At 43.1% G+C, this 19853-nt stretch overlaps 1 protein-coding gene across 1 annotated transcript in view; it reads right to left on the bottom strand.

Annotated features, from left to right (window-relative positions):
* ESYT1 (extended synaptotagmin 1) overlaps positions 1-19853 on the bottom strand; it is an 88301-nt gene that overhangs the window by 39431 nt on the left and 29017 nt on the right. The window contains exons 5-13 of the mRNA XM_066585162.1: positions 17579-17651; positions 17383-17472; positions 15608-15663; positions 13971-14091; positions 11670-11846; positions 8848-8930; positions 6020-6068; positions 5857-5946; positions 3735-3830 (exon numbers count right to left, since the gene is read on the bottom strand). Of these exons, the coding sequence (XP_066441259.1) occupies positions 3735-3830; positions 5857-5946; positions 6020-6068; positions 8848-8930; positions 11670-11846; positions 13971-14091; positions 15608-15663; positions 17383-17472; positions 17579-17651 (835 nt within the window). The remainder of the gene's footprint in view (positions 1-3734; positions 3831-5856; positions 5947-6019; positions 6069-8847; positions 8931-11669; positions 11847-13970; positions 14092-15607; positions 15664-17382; positions 17473-17578; positions 17652-19853) is intronic.

Below are 19853 nucleotides of genomic sequence, written 5' to 3'. Positions count from 1 at the left end.
ACTTTTAGATCACCAAGACCAAGTTTTGATACGTAAGATTACTTTGGATCTGCTGCTACCTTTGTTCATCATAGTGCAATTCTTACATAGCGGTGATATCCTCTACTGAAGACTACCATGAGGAATGACCCTTTTACACTAAACGGGTACCTCAGGATTCTCATTTGCCAGAACAAACGAGCTGATGACATCATCACCAGCTTGTCCGCCCAGCCTGTTTAGACAGGCTAATCCTCGTTGGGAATAGGTAACTTCTCATTCAGCATCTCACATTCCTATGTGAAACCCTGAACACTCTGGTAATACAAAAATGAATTAAAGTCCAAGCTGGTCTCCGATCCGGGGTCTCTCGCTCAGAACCCTCCTCTATAATGTTCATATGCCCTAATAGAGCAAATTAACAGGTTTTACCTTCTTGGCGTGACCTATGTCACAAAAGCAGCATTTGACCAGCAGACGAATGCAGTGGATATTCCATCAGTAATCTAAATGTATTACATTGCGGGGTAAAACCTATCTACTGTTAGTTTTCTCAGCTCTGACTTGTTTGATAACTAAAAGGCTGCAACACAAATGAGCCCGTCTGATATAAAAGGGACTCTTTATCTATAAATGTCACTCACAAAATCCAAACAGAATTTAGAGACAAAGCAAATAGTCAACAGAATTTAAAGCAGCCAAGGCAATTTATAATGCATTCGGCAAGTCTTCAGACCCTTTCACTCTTTTACATTTTGCTATGTTGTGGCCTTGTGTGAATGAAAAAATATAATAATGAGATTTTCTCCATCATACTGCACTCAGAATCCCATAATGACAAAGTGAAAACAGAAAGTTAGAAATCTTTGTAAGTTTTTAAAAAATGAAAAACTATTTTGCTGCATTGACATAAGTATTCACACCCTTTGGTATGACACTTGAAATGTAGCTCTGGGGGCCTCCCATTTCTCTGAATCGTCTTTGAGATGTTTCTACACCTTCATTGGAGTCACCTGTTCTAAATTTAGTTGGAAATACATAATTTTAAAAACACACCCCACTGTTTATATAAGGTCTGGCAGCTCACAATGCATATCAGAGCCAAAAGCAAGCCATGAGGAGGGAAGAACGGTCTGTAGAGGTCAGAGATAGGATTGTGTGGAGGCACAGATCTAGAGGAGATTACAAAAACATTCTGCTGCACTGAAAGTTCCCAAGAGTGCAGCGGCCTCCATAATTCTTAAATGGAAGAAGTTTGGAACAACCAGAACTCTTTCTAGAGCCGGATGACCCACCAAACTAAGCAATTGGGGGAGAAGGGAGAACAAGAACCCAATGGTCACTCAAGCTGAGCTCCAAAGATCCTGTATGCAGAAGGGAGAAACTTCCAGAAGGTCAACCTTCCCTGCAGCCTCCACCAATCTGGAGCTTTATGGCAGAGTGGCCAGTAAGAAGCCTCTCTTTAGTAAGACACATGAAATTGTGCCTGGAGTTTGTCAAATAGCACCGAAAGGACTCTCAGACTGAGAAGATTCTCTTTTTGATAAAACCAAGGTTGAACTTTTTAGCCTCAATTCTAAGTGTTATGTCTGGAGGAAACCAGGTGCCGCTCAGCACCTGCCCGATACCATCCCTATAGTGAAGCCTGGTGGTGGCAGAATCATGCTGTGGGGTGTTTTTCAGCAGCTGGGACAGGAAAACCGGTCAGGGTTGATGGAAAGCTGAATGAAGCAAAGTACAGAGATATTCCTAATGACAACCTGATCCAGATCCCAAGAGACCTCAGACTGGGCAGAAGGTTCACAGTCCAACAAGGCAATGACCTTAAGCACTCGGCCAAGACAACACAGGAGGGGCTTACGGACAACTCTGTGAATGTCCCTAAGTGGCCCAGCCGGAGCTCGGACTTGAACCTAATCGAACATCTCTGGGGAGACCTGAAAATGGCTGTCCACAGATGGCCCTCATCCAACCTGACAGAGCTTGAGAGGATCTGCAGAGAACGGCAGAAAATCCCTAAATCTCGGTGTGTAAACCTTGTGGCATCATACCCCAGAAGACTGAAGGTTGTAATCACTGCCAACAGTGCTTCAACTAAGTACTGAGTGCAGGGTCTGAATACTTATGTCAATGCAAACGGTTAGTTTTTAATTTCTGTATTCACGTGGTATAAGTGCAGAGTGCTGGAGAAAAACTTGAATTTTTTTTTTTAATTTGCACTAGGCCACAGCATAACAAAATGTAAAAAGATCAAAGGGTCTGAAGACTTTCCAAATACATTGTGGAAGAAGGATAAACCTGCATATTTGCATCATGTTGCAATTTCTTAATCATGTAACAAATGCTTCATGATTAGCCATGGGCAATAAATGTTCTGCAAGTTTTTCAAGGAATAAGTTTCACAACTGTTTGAGGTCTCTGTAGATAGCAAAACATGGAAGCCGCTTCAAAGCCTGTATATTCCATCAGAGTTTGCTGCATACTTCTGAATTAACTAATAGATGTGGAATTTTTCTGCATAGCTGACTTGTGACACATATAATATGTCCTTTACTACTAATTATCTGAACTGTATGTCATTCATGTTTCTGGATGATCAGTAGGATAATACACCACTGATACAGTAATTCTATCAATCACAAAAATTTATTAAATGCAATCTGTCAGGTACTTCATGTTATGCTCTGGGGCAGCAAAAGTAGCGACAGATATGCCAATCTCAATAGTCTGTCACTTATGGGCCAATGTTTTGTAGCTTTTGAACACATACACGCTCATCCTTCAGTGCTTGGTAAGAGATACAGTATTAAAGGCGTTGTACCAGAATCACAAGTTATCCCCTATCCACAGGATAGGGGATAACTTGCCAACTGTGGAGGGGTCTCACCGCTGAGACCCCCATCAGTCATGAGAACGGGGAACCTATCTCATCTTCTGTATGTCACTGCGCAGTTGCTTCTTCCCCCCAAGTGATTCAGAATGAATGGAGTGCTGGCTGACCATGCAAGGTCAGCGCTCTATGCATTTCAATAAGGGTGATGCAAATACCCAAGTGCTTGTAACTCAGCTTATCTCCAGCAATCACATTGCAAATGAATGGTCCATGATGACCAGGGTTCCCTTCTTCTCTTCTTAAGGCCCACTTACACGCAATGATTATCGATCAAAATCTGCTCAAAAGTCATCATTTGAGTGATAATCGTTTTGTGTAAATTGCTCCCATCTTTCACTCTTCGGTGAAACAATGATTTTTAGGGGGGCATAAAATTCATCGTTCAGCCGGAGAGTAGATAACACAGACTGCATGCTGCGTTTGCTGTCCATGGTGCTGTATTCTCCACTGGAACAGTTGATTACATTGTATTCAGCAGAAAGTGTCCATTAGCAGTTTATGCAAAACAATTGCTCAAAACCTATCTACTGAACGCTTATCTTTGCGTGTAAATGGGCCTTGAGTCTCCTCCTCACATGGGGGAAGGAAGGGAAAGGTTATTGGTGCAGTGAGGAGGATGGGGTACACGATTTAGAACTATCTTTTTCTACCATCCGAATAGTTACAGATAAGCGAATGCAGATAACAATGACATTTGCTTTGTAAAGTAATACAGATTGTGACAATATATCGGTGTATGTACCCTGTAATGAGAAGATAGAGGGATTCTGACTGATCTAGATTACATGTTGGATAAATGGCCATCTTTATTTAGAAGATGGAAGAGTGCTCAGAATTCGTGTTCGTCTACTGGTGTACTTACAGGGAGATCCTCTGCCCGGTCCAAGTACACAATGAGAATAGCAGCAGACAGTTCTCCCTTTGTCTTCAGGGTTATCTCTTTGTTCATTTTGATGACCTGGAGAAGGAAGTAAATAAAGGTGAAGCGTTTTGAGCTCCTTTTAATTCACAACGACCGTAAATATGAACTACATGATGCAGACTGTGCCGAATCTAAAAACAAATATCTAATGCCACCAATAAGGTGAATCTCCATGTTATTTCTTTGCGACATTTTAAGTTCCAAATTTCAGTGCCAACTATCGTTAGAGCGGTCCATGCTTTATTTTTCTGATACAAAGCTCTAAATCCCTTGCACATACATAGATTTAAAGGGAACCCGTCATCACCTATAAACTAAGCTTATGGTCTTATAGGACAGGGATTGTGGAGTCCAGGAATCTGCATTTAAGGGCTCATGTCCACAAGCGTCGCGGATATCTGCTGTGGGAATACCGCGTTTAAATACATGAGTGATCACGGATTTCCCCGGTCTCCATTAATACTATATTAATGGAGACTTCCTGCTGCGGAAATCCACGGCGAAATAGAACATGCCGCAATTTTTTTTCCGCAGCAGAATTCCGCATGTGAGCTATTAGGCTCAATAGAACCTAATAGCTATGGATTTTCGCTGCGGGAAACACAGCAGACATCTGTCCATGGGCATTAGCCCTTATACTTAGGGCCTTTTTATACTGAAGGATTATGGATCAGATTCTGTCTGGATGCGGGAATTTGAACGATAATCCTTCAGTGTGAATGCTGCCAGCAACTGAACGGGCCAATGATAATTTAGTTGTTAAGTTTCTGCAGGCATAAAAATCAAAAGCGAATCGCCTTTGCAAACAGTCGTTCATCTATGAATGATTGCCTGTTTGTGGAGAATGGAGGCGGGCGGGTGTCCCCGACCAGCTCTGCCTCCATTCACTGAGCGATCATCGCACTTGTGTGAAAGGATCCTTATCTAGATCCCCATTCCCTTGCTGTCGGCCCTAGAAACCGGCGTCCGGTACGTGCATCGGACTCTTCACTCATGCCACTCTATGGGTATGGGCACCCACTCTATGGGTATGGGCACCCACTCTATGGGTATGGGCACCCACTCTATGGGTATGGGCACCCACTGACTGCAGAGAGGAGTCTGATGTTTGCCAACTTCCAGTGCTGACAGTGAGGAAAAGGGAAGCCAAGTAAGTATAAAAAGCACATCCCTTGACTCCTCAGCCTTTATCCTATAAGAACATAAACTTTAGTTTATGTTGCTTATAAGTTCCCTCTAAAACATGGCTTATTGCAAACTGTATTATTATTAAAAGGGGCTTTTAACAGAAAGCTTGTTTGCCTCCTGATCATGCCGTTTAGCAAGCATAAAAATGCTCTCCGGTCAACTGCACTTCTCTAGCTGTGGTATATCTTGTGACAGCAAAGGTCGGTATACAGTGGGAAGCCACTATGCACATCAGATGATCGGCTGGACCTGCTTAAATTGTCAGGTTCGGACCATATGCATCTAACATGATCCTTACCATAGAAACTGCCTAAATGAGGAAAGAGACACTCCTGTCACAGCTACTGATGATTATCACACAGCTCCTGTCACATAGTTATAATACAGGAGTGTATACTGAGTCGATCCTGAATGTATACCTATGGTCTGTAGCTTATTTAGGTGAATATAAAAAGGTAATGACAATTAAACTGTCCCCCCAGCAGGCAAAAATGATACAGCCTCCGCTAATGCTGTGCTGATGTATCATGGGATAGATGCAAAACTGAAAGTAAAAATTCTCAGCTTCAAGATGGTGCCTGATACGCATCAGACAGGGGGCTGCACTGCAGGGAAGTGGCTGGAATATACATAGGCGACCTCCAAAAAGTGACAGGCAATCAGTTAAGGGGGGCATGGATGGAAAAATGTGTTTTCGCTGGCGTGGCCTTTCCAGAAAGCTCCACTGATAGAGGAGGTAATTCAGATCATGAGTGTTGTAGATTATATTTAAAAAAAATTACATAAACATGAATTCTATATAAAAGCATCCTACTCCTTCACCCTTACATATACATAAGAAACACATCTCAAATAACAGGCAAAAAACCTGTACCTGCTCAAGTTGGGAAGGATTGGCCATTAGGGTAAGCCATTCCAGTCTGAGATGTAGCTTCCCGCTTTTGGTATTATTAAGTTGGTACCACTGGGAAGAAAGAAACAATTAAATACAGCAAGACTAAATGGAATTTCAACACTAATTTGCCACCGTTTCTGACCTTGTCAAGAACTTGAGCTTTCTTCACCTCACCGAGATCTAACTTCATTCTGAGTGAGGAAAAACAGCGATTTAAATTAAAAATTGCAAAAACAAGTACCACGTTGAGAAAGGGTTAAAATGAAACAAAAGCAACATATAACAGATGGAGATACAATATTTCGCATAGGAAAAATAACTCATTTGATCACAGATCGTAATTTTACAACATAATAAAGCATGGTGGCTTCCTACAAAATTAAAGGGGTTTTCTAGGCAAAAGCTATTGATGACCTATTCTCAGCATAGGTCATCAATAGCTCACTGCCAGGGACCTTCTGTATGGAATCCTTGGTGATAACCTGATCGCCCAGCCCGCTGTCAGTGAGATGGGCCAGACATACATCATAGCAGACTAGAGGGAGGTAGCCCAGCTGGTTTCATTGCCATTGAAATCAAGCTGAAGCAAGCTATTACATTACCACATCCGTCTCCCGCGGTGTCGGAGGCGGAAGAGCTGAAAGTGTAGTAGCCAAATGAGCATCCATCGATTTCAATGGGAGTGAAGCGAGACTGTGTACTTCTGCACTCATTCCCTATGACACACATCCAGGTTCCTGCTCTGATAAGTGGGCCAGGAGATCAGGTGATTGCCGGGGATCTCTTTTTATTACCCGTCGCTGTTCTTCTCTCTCGTTGCCTTTTCAATATGCTGCTTCTGGGCCCAGTTTTCATCCATCCAAGATGGCCACTGCAGTTTTTTAACTACCTAATGCACACTCTTTGATTGGCCAGTGCTGATCATATGAACACTGCTGACCAATCAGAGAGCAGATATGGTTTATTGGTAATCTAACACTTCCGATGCACTGTGGAGATTAGGAAATCTACAGATTTTAGTCGGCCAAGGTGGCTATGCAAACAGGACTGAGAACTGGCGGATTTGGAGAGGCACTAGCACAGAAGACTAATAGCAGATAATATAACTGCCCCTTCAGGTCATAGGAAAAAAAAATTTGTCCCGGGACCGGAGAGTCCCTTTAGCCCCTTAAGGACATAGCCTATTTTGGGCTTAAGGACGCAACGATTTTTGGCGGATTTTCCATTTTTTAAAAGTTATAACTTTTTTATTTTTCCGCCAATGCGGCCGTATAAGGACTTGTTTTTTGCGTGGCGAACTGTAGTTTTTAATCGGTGCCACTTTTGAGTACATTGACTAAATTGTAAAACTTATTTTTTTATGATAGCAGGGAGAGAAAACACATCAATTCTGCCATAGTTTTTTTTTGTTGCAGCGTTAATCATGCAGCATAAATGACACAATCCATTTTTTCTGCGGGTCGGTACGGTTACAACAAGACCAAAATTCTTTTTCTTCTAAATCGCTGCATTCAAAGTCCTGTAGCTTTTTTATTTTTTATGTACAGAGCTCTATGAGGGCTTATTTTTTGGCGCGACAAGCTGTAGTTTTAATTGGTACCATTTTGGGGTACATACTGCTTTTTTGATCACTTTTATTGCGTTTTTAGGGAGGCAAAATGCTAAAAAGTAGCATTTTGCCTCAGTTTTGTAGCGTTTTTTTTTAACACTGTTTTCTGTGCACAGTCAAAAGCATGTGCAACTTATTGTACGCATCGTTACGGACGCGACAATACCAAATATGTGGGGTTTTAATTTTTTTTTATGCTAATATGAAAAAAAAAGCATTAAAAGTTGTTGTTTTTTTTTTACACAATTTGTGTCCCTCTGGGGCACTTACAGTACAGCACTGATGATCGCTGTAATGAGGCACGGCAGGGCTACTTATACAGCGATCACAGGCTATGGCAATATAGGATGCCAGTGTCTGGCGTCCTGTTGCCATAGTAACCAGCAGGGCAATCTGCGATTATATCGCAAGAGCCCGATGACGTCATAGATAGCGGCAGGGAAGGGGTTAACAGCGGGGGGTCTATGACTGACAGCCGGCTCCTGCTACGGGATAGCGCGAGATCATAAGTGATCTCGCGCTATCCCCAGGACGTACGTTTACGCCCTGTTGCGGGAAGTACCCCGCTGCCAGCACGTAAACTTACGCCCTGGAGCGGGAAAGGGTTAAAGAGGGGATTACGTAAATACTAACTAAACAACCCTGAGAAGTTCAGCTACTCAGTACAGGACCATACATGCCAATTTAGAAGAAGGACTAAAAATAAACATTAGTTAATGCATGTGTACTAACTGACGTCTGCAAGTTTAGTTGTGCCATATGCTAATTAAAGTATTCAAATCCTACAATTACATGTTCTTAAATGTGCTGCAACGGCAGCCAGCATAGACAAAATGCTTAATTTTAGTGCACAGTGCATATTAGCTAAGAATGACTATCGTTAAAGGGTAATTAAAATTAAAAAAAAGAACCACCACCACACTATTCACCGGCCCTGGCGATCTATGCTGCTCTCCGTAGTCCCATATTGTTCTCTGTACGGACGTGTCATACCGCTGGTGATTGCTGCAACCAACCAGAGGCTAAAGCAATGATGTGCCATGCTCTTGGCATCATGTGGCTCCCATCACTGAGCAGCGATGCCAGTAGTATGGGCAAGTGACTACCGCGCCCGCTGACTGGCTGCAGTGGTCATATCATGTCTGTAAGGGTGGACTGCAAGAACTGCAGCGCTGAATCGCAGAGACCATGTAGTTTTTATGTTTTTCCAGTTTTGCAGCTCTTTTTAATTCGTTCTTAAAGAGTGGATAACCCTCTTAAATGTAGGTTTCAAATTCACAGTGAACGATACTTACAGGATGAAGTTAGTAATTTATTACTGAATTGCGTCACATTTAGAATTTACCAAGTATTCCTTTTACCTTCCTAAGAAGTCATCTTTATCAGGGTCCTTATCAAATAGCTCCACCTCAAGCTCTTGGCCTGGGACCTCGTGCACTATAACCTGTATACAGAAACAAAGACCACGTGAAACGGAACATACTATATAGGATGCACAAGTGAAACGCGTCTTCAGTACAGTGAGAATATTACCAGATGCATTTTCAAGTATTCAAGAAAAAACTTAATAATGGTAAGAATATTAGGCAATACATAACTACTGGATCTATGAAACCACACTTTTTTTTATGGCAGTCAGAGTCTGCATTTTTTGTTTGAAAAACATAAAAAAAAGTTTTTGTAAGAACTTCTTGCATGTTTTTTTTGGTGGGGGTTGGAGGTGACTGTTTTTATGGGTGTTTTCTCCCACTAAAGATAGTCTTGTAGATATGACACCTTTTAAAGGCTAAGGCCTCATGTCCATGGGCAAAAGAAGAATTAAAATCCGCAGCGGATTTTAACTCTTCTCCTGCCCGCGGATCCGCATCCCATAGGGATGCATTGACCACCGCAGGTAGATAAATACCCGCGGATGGTCAATAAAAGTGATTTTAAAGAAAATGGAGCATGAAAAAATCTGGACCATGCTCCATTTTCCATTTTCTTCGGGGCCGGCACATGCGCGGGGCACGCAACCGACGTGCCCTGCGCATCCGCCGGGCCGAAGAAAGAAGATCCGGCCGCGACGGAGAGAAGATGAAGCCGCGGCGAAGGGAAGATCCGGAGCGGGCGAGAGGGGAGTTAATTCTTATTTTAATGTCTCATATCCGCGGGGCAGGAGGGACCCGCTACGGATTCTCCATGGAGAATCCGTAGCGGGCCTGATTTTCCCCGTGGACATGAGGCCTAGGGGTGGCTTCACATGAGCGTGTTTTTGCGTGTACATAGGTGCGCACCCATGTACGTGCAAAAACACGCTTGAATGCAGGTCCGTGCAGTGTTTTCAATAGAGCCGCGGCTGCTGCCAGTGGCTCCATTGAAAACAATGGTTTGCCTGCACCCGTGCATTCTTTTTCGGGGAAGGGCTTTACATATAAGCCCTTCCCTGAAAAAGAAAAATTTTAGTGTAAAAAAAAATTATAAAAAATATAGTTACCTCTCCGCTGCCGTCACCCCCGCTGGGATAAAGAACATGTGGCAGATGTTTTCTTCATCCCCGCTAGTTAAAAGAATTCCCTGCTGCTACATCTGCCACATCTGTGACAGATGCAGCAGAGGAATTCTTTAATTCTCTACTGCAGCTGTCACGCATGTCAGCTGCGGTAGAGGATTCTGCTGCTGGCAAATGATTTCAGGGAAGGGCTTTAAATATAAGCCCTTCCCAGAAAATTAGGAAAGGGCTTTAAAAAACAGACAAACAAAAAAAATAGATACTCACCTCCCTTCAGCTGCCAGGGCTCAAAAGTGTCTTCTCCTGCTGTCCCCTGCACTGTGGTGCTGATCTATCAGCAGGCGGGGATTTAAAATCTCCCCGAATGAATGACAGGCGAGAGCTGCCTATGATTGGCAGCCAATCACATTCAGCTCTTTCAGCAGGCGGGGATTCAAAATCCCTACCTGCTGATAGGTCAGCAACACAGTGCAGGGGACAGCAGAAGAAGATGCGGCTGAGCCCCGGCAGCTGAAGCAAGGTGAGCATCTATTTTTTTTGTTTTTTAAACCACTTTTACTTGATTTTCAGGGAAGGGCATATTTAAAGCCCTTCCCTGAAATCAATTGCCGGCAGCAGAATGCTCTACTGCAGCTGACGTGTGACAGCTGCGGTAGAGAATTGAAGAATTCCTCTGCTGCATCTGTCACAGATGTGGCAGATGTAGCAGCAGGGAATTCTTTAAACTAGCGGGGATGAAGTAAACATCTGCTGCATTCGGCAGATGTGTTCTTCATCCCCGCGGGGGTCACGGCAGCGGCGGGCAGGTATGTATGTATAAAAAAAATTTTTAATTTTTTTTTTTTTCTTCACTAAAATTTTTATTTTTCAGGGAGGAGCTTATATGTAAAGCCCTTTCCTGAAAAAGAATGCAGGGGTGACGGCAGAACATTGTTTTCAATGGAGCCGCTGGCAGCAGCCGCGGCTCCATTGAAAACAATGGGCGCATTCCCTATGGTGCACGCATGTCCTATCTTTGCAGGCACATGCCTGTAAAGCACGGACATGTGAACATACCATAGTGAATGCATTGTTGCACACAGAAGCGTGTTTTTTTTGTACGTGCGTATGCATGCACAAAAACACGCTCGTGTGAAGCCACCCTAACAAAAGTAAAACTGCAGCATTTTGTAAAAACCAACACGTTTTTAAGGGCTCGTTCACATCAGCGTAAGACGTTCCTTTCGGAACCTTCGTTGCCAATTTCTGCCAGAGAACAGGACAAAATAGAGCGGCAAGCTGCACTATTACACCCTGTGAATTCCGACAAAATGCAGCATTGCTAGCGAGAAATCGAACGGAACCCATTATAGTTATTGGGGTTCTCTTCCGAGCCGTTCCTCGAACAAAGCAGGAAAAGAGAACTTCCGAACGCTGATGTGAACAAGCCCTAACCCATGTCTATATCAGGCCATGAAGCATTGCTGCCTCATTTGATGCAGATCTGGAGCAGGTTTTACCCCTTCAACTTGAATGTAATTGAAAGGTTGAAATCTACTGCAGATCTGTAGCAAAATCTGCACCAAATCAGCTACGTGTAAACGCACCCTTACAAAATACATATACTACACAGGAAGTTTCCACAGTACGGGTTTATCATAGATGGTCAGTGCTACAAAAAACAAACTCCAACTGTGGAGTGATGTGCTGTACCTCATACATCTCTTTCCATACAGGGTGCAGATTTTCATTTATGACGCGGCTGGTGAAGACCTGTGTCCCAACACGCAGGATTGCGTAAGGATCCGACTTTCCTGCCAGTATACCTCCCATCTGAAAATCTTTAGGAGCGAGATTCCGGGCTTCTATCAGGTAAATGCGCACAATGCCCTGAAAGGAGGCAAAACTGCATATGAGACTAGAAAGCCGAAATGCACCAGCACATAGGAAATCCATGCAGCACAGAGACAGAAATGATGTTACTAAAAGCTATAGAGACTTTTCAATTCTCATCAAGTCAACACCTTTCCTAAAACAGCCACTCGTCAGCTCATTACAGCAGGTCTGACTGAGCCGTTAACCACTCTTTATGATCCACATGCCCAGGAGGAACTGATGTTTGCATCGGAGATCTTAGCCTCTGTTCGTAGGTTCCATCACAAATGCTGGAAGAACAAGTCCTGCATGAAGGACTTTTCATCCGGTAAAATGTTGGGTCAAGGGGGTCTGTTTGGCACCATTTAGTTGCGTCATAAGGCAGATTCATTTGGACAGGGGATTCCTTTTTGCTGCTCCTGTACGGGAGCAGAAAAACGGAATCCCCGAGCGCAGGTGTGAACATGGCCTTACAACAACACCCCATTGATTTCAAATAAAAGGGCATGAGAATTCTGATGAACCTATATTAAAGAGTTTTCTTGAGAGCAAGATATTGTTGACCTATACTTAGGATAAGTCATGAATACCAAATCAGTAGGCTCCGTGGCTCGAGACCTCTGCTGATCAAGCTGTTAGAAGTCACCGCAGTAAGTGCCGTTCATTCTATAGCGGCTGTGCCTGGTATTTCCCATTTACTAGAATGAGAGTGACCAATGAATGTGACGTCATATGCCTGAGAAGAGGCTGCAGCCTTATCAAACAGTTGATTGGCAGGCATCATGAGCGGTAAGACCCCTAACAAACTGATATTGATGATCTATCTTACGGATAGGTCATCAATAGGTTAGTCCCGGTGAACCCCTTTAATATATTAGGGAATGATAAAAATAGAAATTACCCAATATAGATTTTATCAAAATAACTGGGACGCAAAGATTTATATCTGAACTAACAATAAATACTAAAAAAAGGTTAATTTTAATTGACAGGGACCTGCCTCAATAGCTGGAACCCCTATCATTTATATTACAAATTCTTCATTGGACATTACATGTAAATGCTAAAAGTTGCAAAGTTTACTTTGCCATTGTCTGAGCAGTGCATATGGGGCAATGTAAAGGCAAAATATTTACCATCATACAAAGAAAGAAATGTCAAAATAAAAAAATCATTCCTACCGTGTTTCCCCCCGAAAATAAGACCTACCCTGAAAATGAGCCCTAGCATCATTTTTTCAGGATTTTGGGGAGGCTTAAATATAAGCCCTACCCTGAAAATAATTCCTAGTTTCAGTTTAAAAAAATCAATATGAATGCATTGGGTGCATGAAAAGGGTCATAAAAACACAATTGCTGCATTTTTACAGCGCTTTTCCAGGCCAGCCAAGTCACTTACCCAGCAGGTTTGATTTAGGCCCTTTCCGCTGCTTTCCAGAGCCCCAACATCGGTTCCCCATTTCCTGGTTACGTGATTCATAAATTCCACCTCCATGTAGCGATAGCTGTGATTGGTTCTCCAAGCGCTGCACTGATTGGCTAAGCCGCGGCTTAGCGAATCAACGTAGTGTTTGAAGAATCAATCACAGCGATTGCTTTGTAGAGGCGGGATTACTGAATTGACTGAGCTGCGGCTTAGCCAATTCATAAATCCCGCCTCCACGAAGCGTTGGCTGTGATTGGTTCTTTGAGCCCAGTGGCGCAGCCAAACAATGTAGTGCTTGAAGTACCAATCACAGCCATCGCTTTGTGGAGGTGGTATTTATCAATCCCATAACCAGGAAGTGATCCTGTGTGGGAGGCCAAGGACTGAGGGAACTGCGTCAGAGCTCTGTACACCAGCGGGAAGAACCTGGACCAAGCCTGCTGAATAAGTAAAATAAGACATTCCCCTGAAAAAAAAGCCCTAGCGCCTCTTTTGGGGCAAAAATTAATATAAGACCCCGCCTTATTTTCGAGACGGTATTGTGGGAAATATCTCATTATTTATGTTTCTTCCCATTGCAATTGCAAAAGGGAATCTTGTTAGGGGAACATCTTTACATTTACAATTACCTGAACAAAAATGAAGACATATTATTAGGACTTTCGGAAATGGGCATATGGCTTTAAAGAAAGAATGAACTGATGAAGAAGTTACCCTAGGCAACGGGGAGCGCAGCTCTGCAGTATGAAGGTCAGCGGCAAGTGGGATGGTGAGACGATTTGGCAAGACAAGGAATCCAGAAATTATGTCCATAATCATTGTGTCTGACATTACACTGAGGATATGAAAAAGGTGAAATTAAATGTAATGAGGCAAGAAATAGATCCAAATCGTGTAGCTTATGGACTGAAATAAAACAAATGTAGACTTTAGGCGCCATTAAATCATCCAGGAGCCCATTTAAAGTGGCACAAAAATAAGACGTATTTACAGACCTCAATCGAAAAACAAAAAACCTGCGTGTTAAGGTCCATTTACACGGGACGAATGTCGTGCGCTCCCGTACGGGAACTAGCAGAGCCGTCTCGCTCACTGAGCGGCCAGCAGGGGAGCGGGGCAGTGCAGGAGATTTCTCTCCTCTCGTTCCTTGCCCCTCTCCATTCATATAACACACTGGCCATTCACTACTGAACGGACGCTATTTAAGCTGAACAATGAGCTGATCGCTCAACGTTTATGCAGCATAAAAGATCAGCGATTAGCTCATCGCTCAGTTTAATTAGCGGCCGCTGTGTTATGTCAATGGAGAGGGGAGCGAGAAGAGTGAAATCTCCTGCACTGCCCTGCCCCCCCTGCTGGTCGCTCCGTGAACCAGGCAGCTCTGCAAGCTCCCGTGTGACGGCACGGGAGCGCGGACACACAGGGACGAGTGTCGGGCATCGTTTACTCGACATTCATTCCATGTAAATGGACCCTTAGTAAAGGCTGGTTTATACGCAACAATAATCGCTCAAAAGATGTAGCTCAAGCGACTTTTGAGCGATAATCGTTGTGTCATTTACAGCGCAAGATGATCACTCAAGATGAGCGATCACCTTGCGCTGCCAGCGGAGGATGCAGAAGACAAGCGGGGTGTCCCTGCTTGTCTTCTGCATACAGCTGTTCTCCGCTCCGAGCGTCCGGCTGTTAAACAGCAGAGCGCTCGGAGCGGAGGATGCAGAAGACAAGCGGGGTGTCCCGGCTTGTCTTCTGCATCCAGATGTTTTCTGCATGGAGAGCCCAGCTGTTATACAGCTAAGCGCTCCATGCCAGGTACGGAGAACAGAGCTGAACCGCTCTGTTCTTCATACTCAGCCTGTTATCAGGGAGCGGGATACAGCTGAAAATATAGAATCAGCTGTATCCTGCTGTGAATCCCTGATAAGACTCATCATTGTCTTTCAGCACGCTGAAAGACAACGATGAGCGACGGCTTAACGAAAACTGCAGGATGTCAGTGCAGTTACACACAACGATTATCGCTCAAAAGACGGTTTTTGAGCGAATTTTGAGCGATAATCGTTGTGTCTAAATGGGCCTTTACTGCTAGACTCATGTTTATCAGAGTCTTGATAGATGTTCACCCCTGATCCAAGAACTAAAAACATGCAGGTCCCAGTAGCTTCCAGTATAAGATCAAGTCAAACTAGTTTAGTTTACTGAAGACAACATTTTGCATTAAAAATAAATTAATAAAAATAAATCACATTTTAAGTGAATAAATGCTGAAAAATTACCTACATAAAAGCCACAAAAATTTAATGTGGAATGAGAGACAACAAAAGTTTAAGACTTAACAGAGAACCACTTACTTCAAGCCGGGAATATCCAGTAAATTTGTAAGCCCCGTCCAGTTTAAGTCTAACATCTATAAGAAAAGGAGAAAAAAAACAAAAAACTTAAACCTGGTTCAGCAAGAAACGGCATAATAGTATTTATTTATATTATATATATATATAAAATATATATACATAAAATATATATATACACACACACGAGGGGGTATCTAAAAGAAACAGGAATCTTCTTCTGGTGAGTGGGTGTTACTAGTCCAGGCTTCTATTGCTAGGTGAAGGTCTGTAGAACCCTTCTGAGGCGGTATGTCAGCTGACGTTATTGGGGAAGGTTGTGTTCAGCAAGTTTTTCTCAACAAGTTTAGTTTTTCACTTGTTTTGTAATGGGTGATGCATATGAACAATGTATGAACAACACTCATTTGTTTCTTTGATGCGAGAGGGATCGTGCACTCAGAATTTGTAACACCGGGTCAGTGAACTAAAGTTTGTATTTGAAAGTTTTGAAAAGTCTGCGTCTTGATATACAGAGAAAGCACCCCAATTTGTGGCAAACAGGCGACCGGTTCTTCCATCGTGACAATGTATCTGTCCACACAGCACTGAGTGTTAAGTAAGGAGTTTAAAAGACGCTTTGAGCAGTGGGAAATACATTTGGATACACCATCAACAGTAGATTAGTGGGGGTCTGTCTCCCAGAACCCCCACAGATAAGCTGTGTGCCCAGGCCAGTGCACTTATGCATGGATCTGATTTCCACAGGAAGCAAACAGCTCCATTCCTACTGCATTGGCCATGTTTGGTATTACAAGTAAAGTTTCCAATTAAAGGGGTTGTCCCGCGGCAGCAAGTGGGTCTATACACTTCTGTATGGCCATAATAATGCACTTTGTAATATACATTGTGCATTAATTATGAGCCATACAGAAGTTATAAAAAGTTTTATACTTACCTGCTCCGTTGCTGGCGTCCTCGTCTCCATGGTGCCGACTAATTTTCGCCCTCCGATGGCCAAATTAGCCGCGCTTGCGCAGTCCGGGTCTTCTGCAGTCTTCTATGGAGCCGCTCGTGCAGAATGCAGGCTCCGTGTAGCTCCGCCCCGTCACGTGCCGATTCCAGCCAATCAGGAGGCTGGAATCGGCAATGGACCGCACAGAAGAGCTGCGGTCCACGGAGACAGAGGATCCCGGCGGCCATCTTCAGCGGTAAGTATTGAAGTCACCGGAGCGCGGGGATTAAGGTAAGCGCTCCGGTAAGCTTTCTTTACCTCCCTGCATCGGGGTTGTCTCGCGCCGACCGGGGGGGGGGGGGGGGGGGGGGGGGGTTGAAAAAAAAACAAAACCCGTTTCGGCGCGGGACAACCCCTTTAAGTAAATGGGAACTTCACTTGTAATAGCAAGTCAGGGCACTGCAGTAGGAACGGAGCCATCTTCTTCCTGCAGAAATCTGCACACATCAACCTGGTGCAGCTTATTGATGCTAGATCTGGGCGGAAGACCCCTGCCAATGTACTACTGATGGGACCTCGAAGGGCAAGATAGTGAGAATCACTCACTTGTTGGAGTTGCTTGCTTTTTAACGTACCTAAAAACCAAGCGACTGTCGGCCAAATTAAACAGGCAGGTTTAAACATTAATGAACAACTGCCTGTTCACGCTGAATGGAGGAGGGCGGCATGAAGAGATCTGAGGCGCTCCACATCATTTAGTGTGCAATTATCGCTCATGTGCAAAAGCACACAGGAGTGATACCCTTAAGAAACTGTTTAAGTCTACTTTAAAAATGGTACCTACCGGTCTCCTAATGAAGAATATAGTTATAGCTCCAATGATGGGAACATCGCCTATCAGTGGCTCCAAGATTACTCGCATCATCCCGTGCAGCTGATAAAAAAATAATAAAAAGTGATAAAGGAATATAAACATTTCTGAAGTGAATTTTTGCGATTCAGCAACTATACGCTCTTGTGATTTAATGGACTTCACTCACCTGCACACCCTTAACTCCAGCTTTACAGAAATATTTCTTCACCTCCACATCTACTTCTAGGTCGCCGACATAACTGTTGAGAGTAGAATGAGGTCAGAGAAAAGCAGGGGCTACAAAGGGCTTGGTTGTTTGGTAGATAAGCTCTAAAGCACAGGACACTCAACACAACACATATTAGGATGACAGTGTCGCAAGAAGTCTCCGGTAAACTGAGCCATTAGATTTGCTAAGTGATGGGCCAAGAATGTGCAGGAAGCGGTTAGGGTCAGACTGGCCTGACTTAGGATCTAATGAGGATGATAAAGACCCAAAGTCAATCTATACAAAACTAATGAACTTCCCATCATTATATAACTATTATTATTATGCACACAGGATCATATCATTAATTATTTGTAATTGGTTACCTGTAAAGGCCCATTTACACGCCAAGACAATCTTTCAAAAGATTGACAGCTTTAGCGATCGTTTTGCATAAAGTGCTAATGGACACTAATGCCCATTAGCACTTTATAATCTTCATTTGCGTGTAAATTAGCGTCCAGGAGCTGTTTGCCGAACTCAGCAGGTGGTCTGAGCTCTGCACACAGCTCCATTGTTCTGGCACAGGCTGTCAGCTAAATACAATGTAATCTCGGACTCCTGTGCAGGATGCAGAGTGCGGTCTATGTTATCTACTCTCCAGCTGAACGATGGATTTTAAGCTCACCTTAAAATCATCGTTCAGCCGAAAAGTAAACGATGGTAGCATTTACACACAACGATTATCGCTCATATGCCATCGTTTCAACGAATTTTGAGCGATAATCGTTGCGTGTGAATGGGGCTTAAATCAACTTCATAAGAACTTATCCTAGCAGCAAGTGATTGGCTAAAAATTAGCTTCATAAATGGGGCTGCCTTGTGTTTCAGCTTTTGACCCCATTACTGTGTCAGAACTTGGACCCGCCAAGAGATTCTGTGGTTCTCTGGTGGATCAGTCCAACCCTGGCTACTATTTAGTTATACAGGGAAAATATATATTTCAACATGCTGCCACCCTGAGCAGAAGGGCTTTTGGCATATATTCATTTGTGCCAGCTGCATCTATCTGGTACCAGCTGCCAGGGAGATGGAGCCAAGACTCGGATACCCATTCTGGATTTCTTGGCAAGTATTTACTTCTTTAACTTCTCAGACAGTATTAGAGGGGGTAGGGGGTGGACAAGGGACTGCATTCAAATAAACTGCATGGTTTAGCTACATTCCATGCCACAAAGTTGATTGTTTCAGTTTTCTCCATCTTTATGGATGAACACTGTGAGAAAACACAAAAAGTCTCCAAGAAAAATTATTTGGAATTTAACCTCTTAGGCACCACAGTACGCCTTTTTTCTGACCTCACTAATGGGCTTTAAGCATGCACATATATCTTTTTAGGATGGTGGATTAGCGGACTACTGACAGCCAGGCTCCTGCTCTGTGAGCCAGGAAAGAAGAAATTGTAGATCCTGGCAGTTTAACCCCTTCATCAGCTTACACCCCACAAATCAATACAAACTGCAGAATGTAAGCAAGCGATAGAGGAAGGGGGCTCCTGTCACCCATAAGCACTCCGCAGTGTGATCACAAGGTACCAACAGGTTTCCATGGCAACTGAAAAGGCCTCCATGCCTGCCATGTAGCTCAGCCTATTAGAACCTGCCTCCTGCAAAGTCTAATAGGCTTCTTGTTATAGGCTTAGTAGAATGCACTACCTAAGTAATGCAGTGTACTATCCTAGCAATCGAATGATCACATCTTCCCGTTTCCATCAAGGATGAAAAAAAAAAAACACTAAAGTTTAATTTAAAGAAAAAACTCCAGGTTTAGAAAACTATGTATTTTCCCAACAAAAAAACTGTTTTATATGGTTAAAATACCAACAAAATTCAACACACATTAGGTATTACCACGTTCATAACAACCTAAGCAATGAAAAGGTTGTTATTTTTCTGGTACGGTGAATGTCGTAAAAATTATTTTAAAAAGCAATGCCGGAATTGCTATTTTTTCTTTTGTTTACCTTTCAAAAATGTAATAAAAACTTCTTATTTAATTGGAACATAACATTTCTAATTGGGGTTCATAAGGCCTATTTGTCAAAGCCCTATAATGCCATTGAGCTTTTCTATTCTCAACTGTATTGTATATGAGGTTGAGATAAAATGAATAAAAATATATTAAACAAAAAGTTCTTATTTACCTCAAAATGGTATCAATAAAAACAACAACTCTTATCAAAAAACACGAACTC

The sequence above is a fragment of the Eleutherodactylus coqui genome, chromosome 1 (genome assembly GCF_035609145.1).
Source record: "Eleutherodactylus coqui strain aEleCoq1 chromosome 1, aEleCoq1.hap1, whole genome shotgun sequence".
In the NCBI taxonomy this organism is placed as follows: Eukaryota; Metazoa; Chordata; class Amphibia; order Anura; family Eleutherodactylidae; genus Eleutherodactylus; species Eleutherodactylus coqui.
This window is presented reverse-complemented; position numbering and strand designations above follow the sequence as displayed.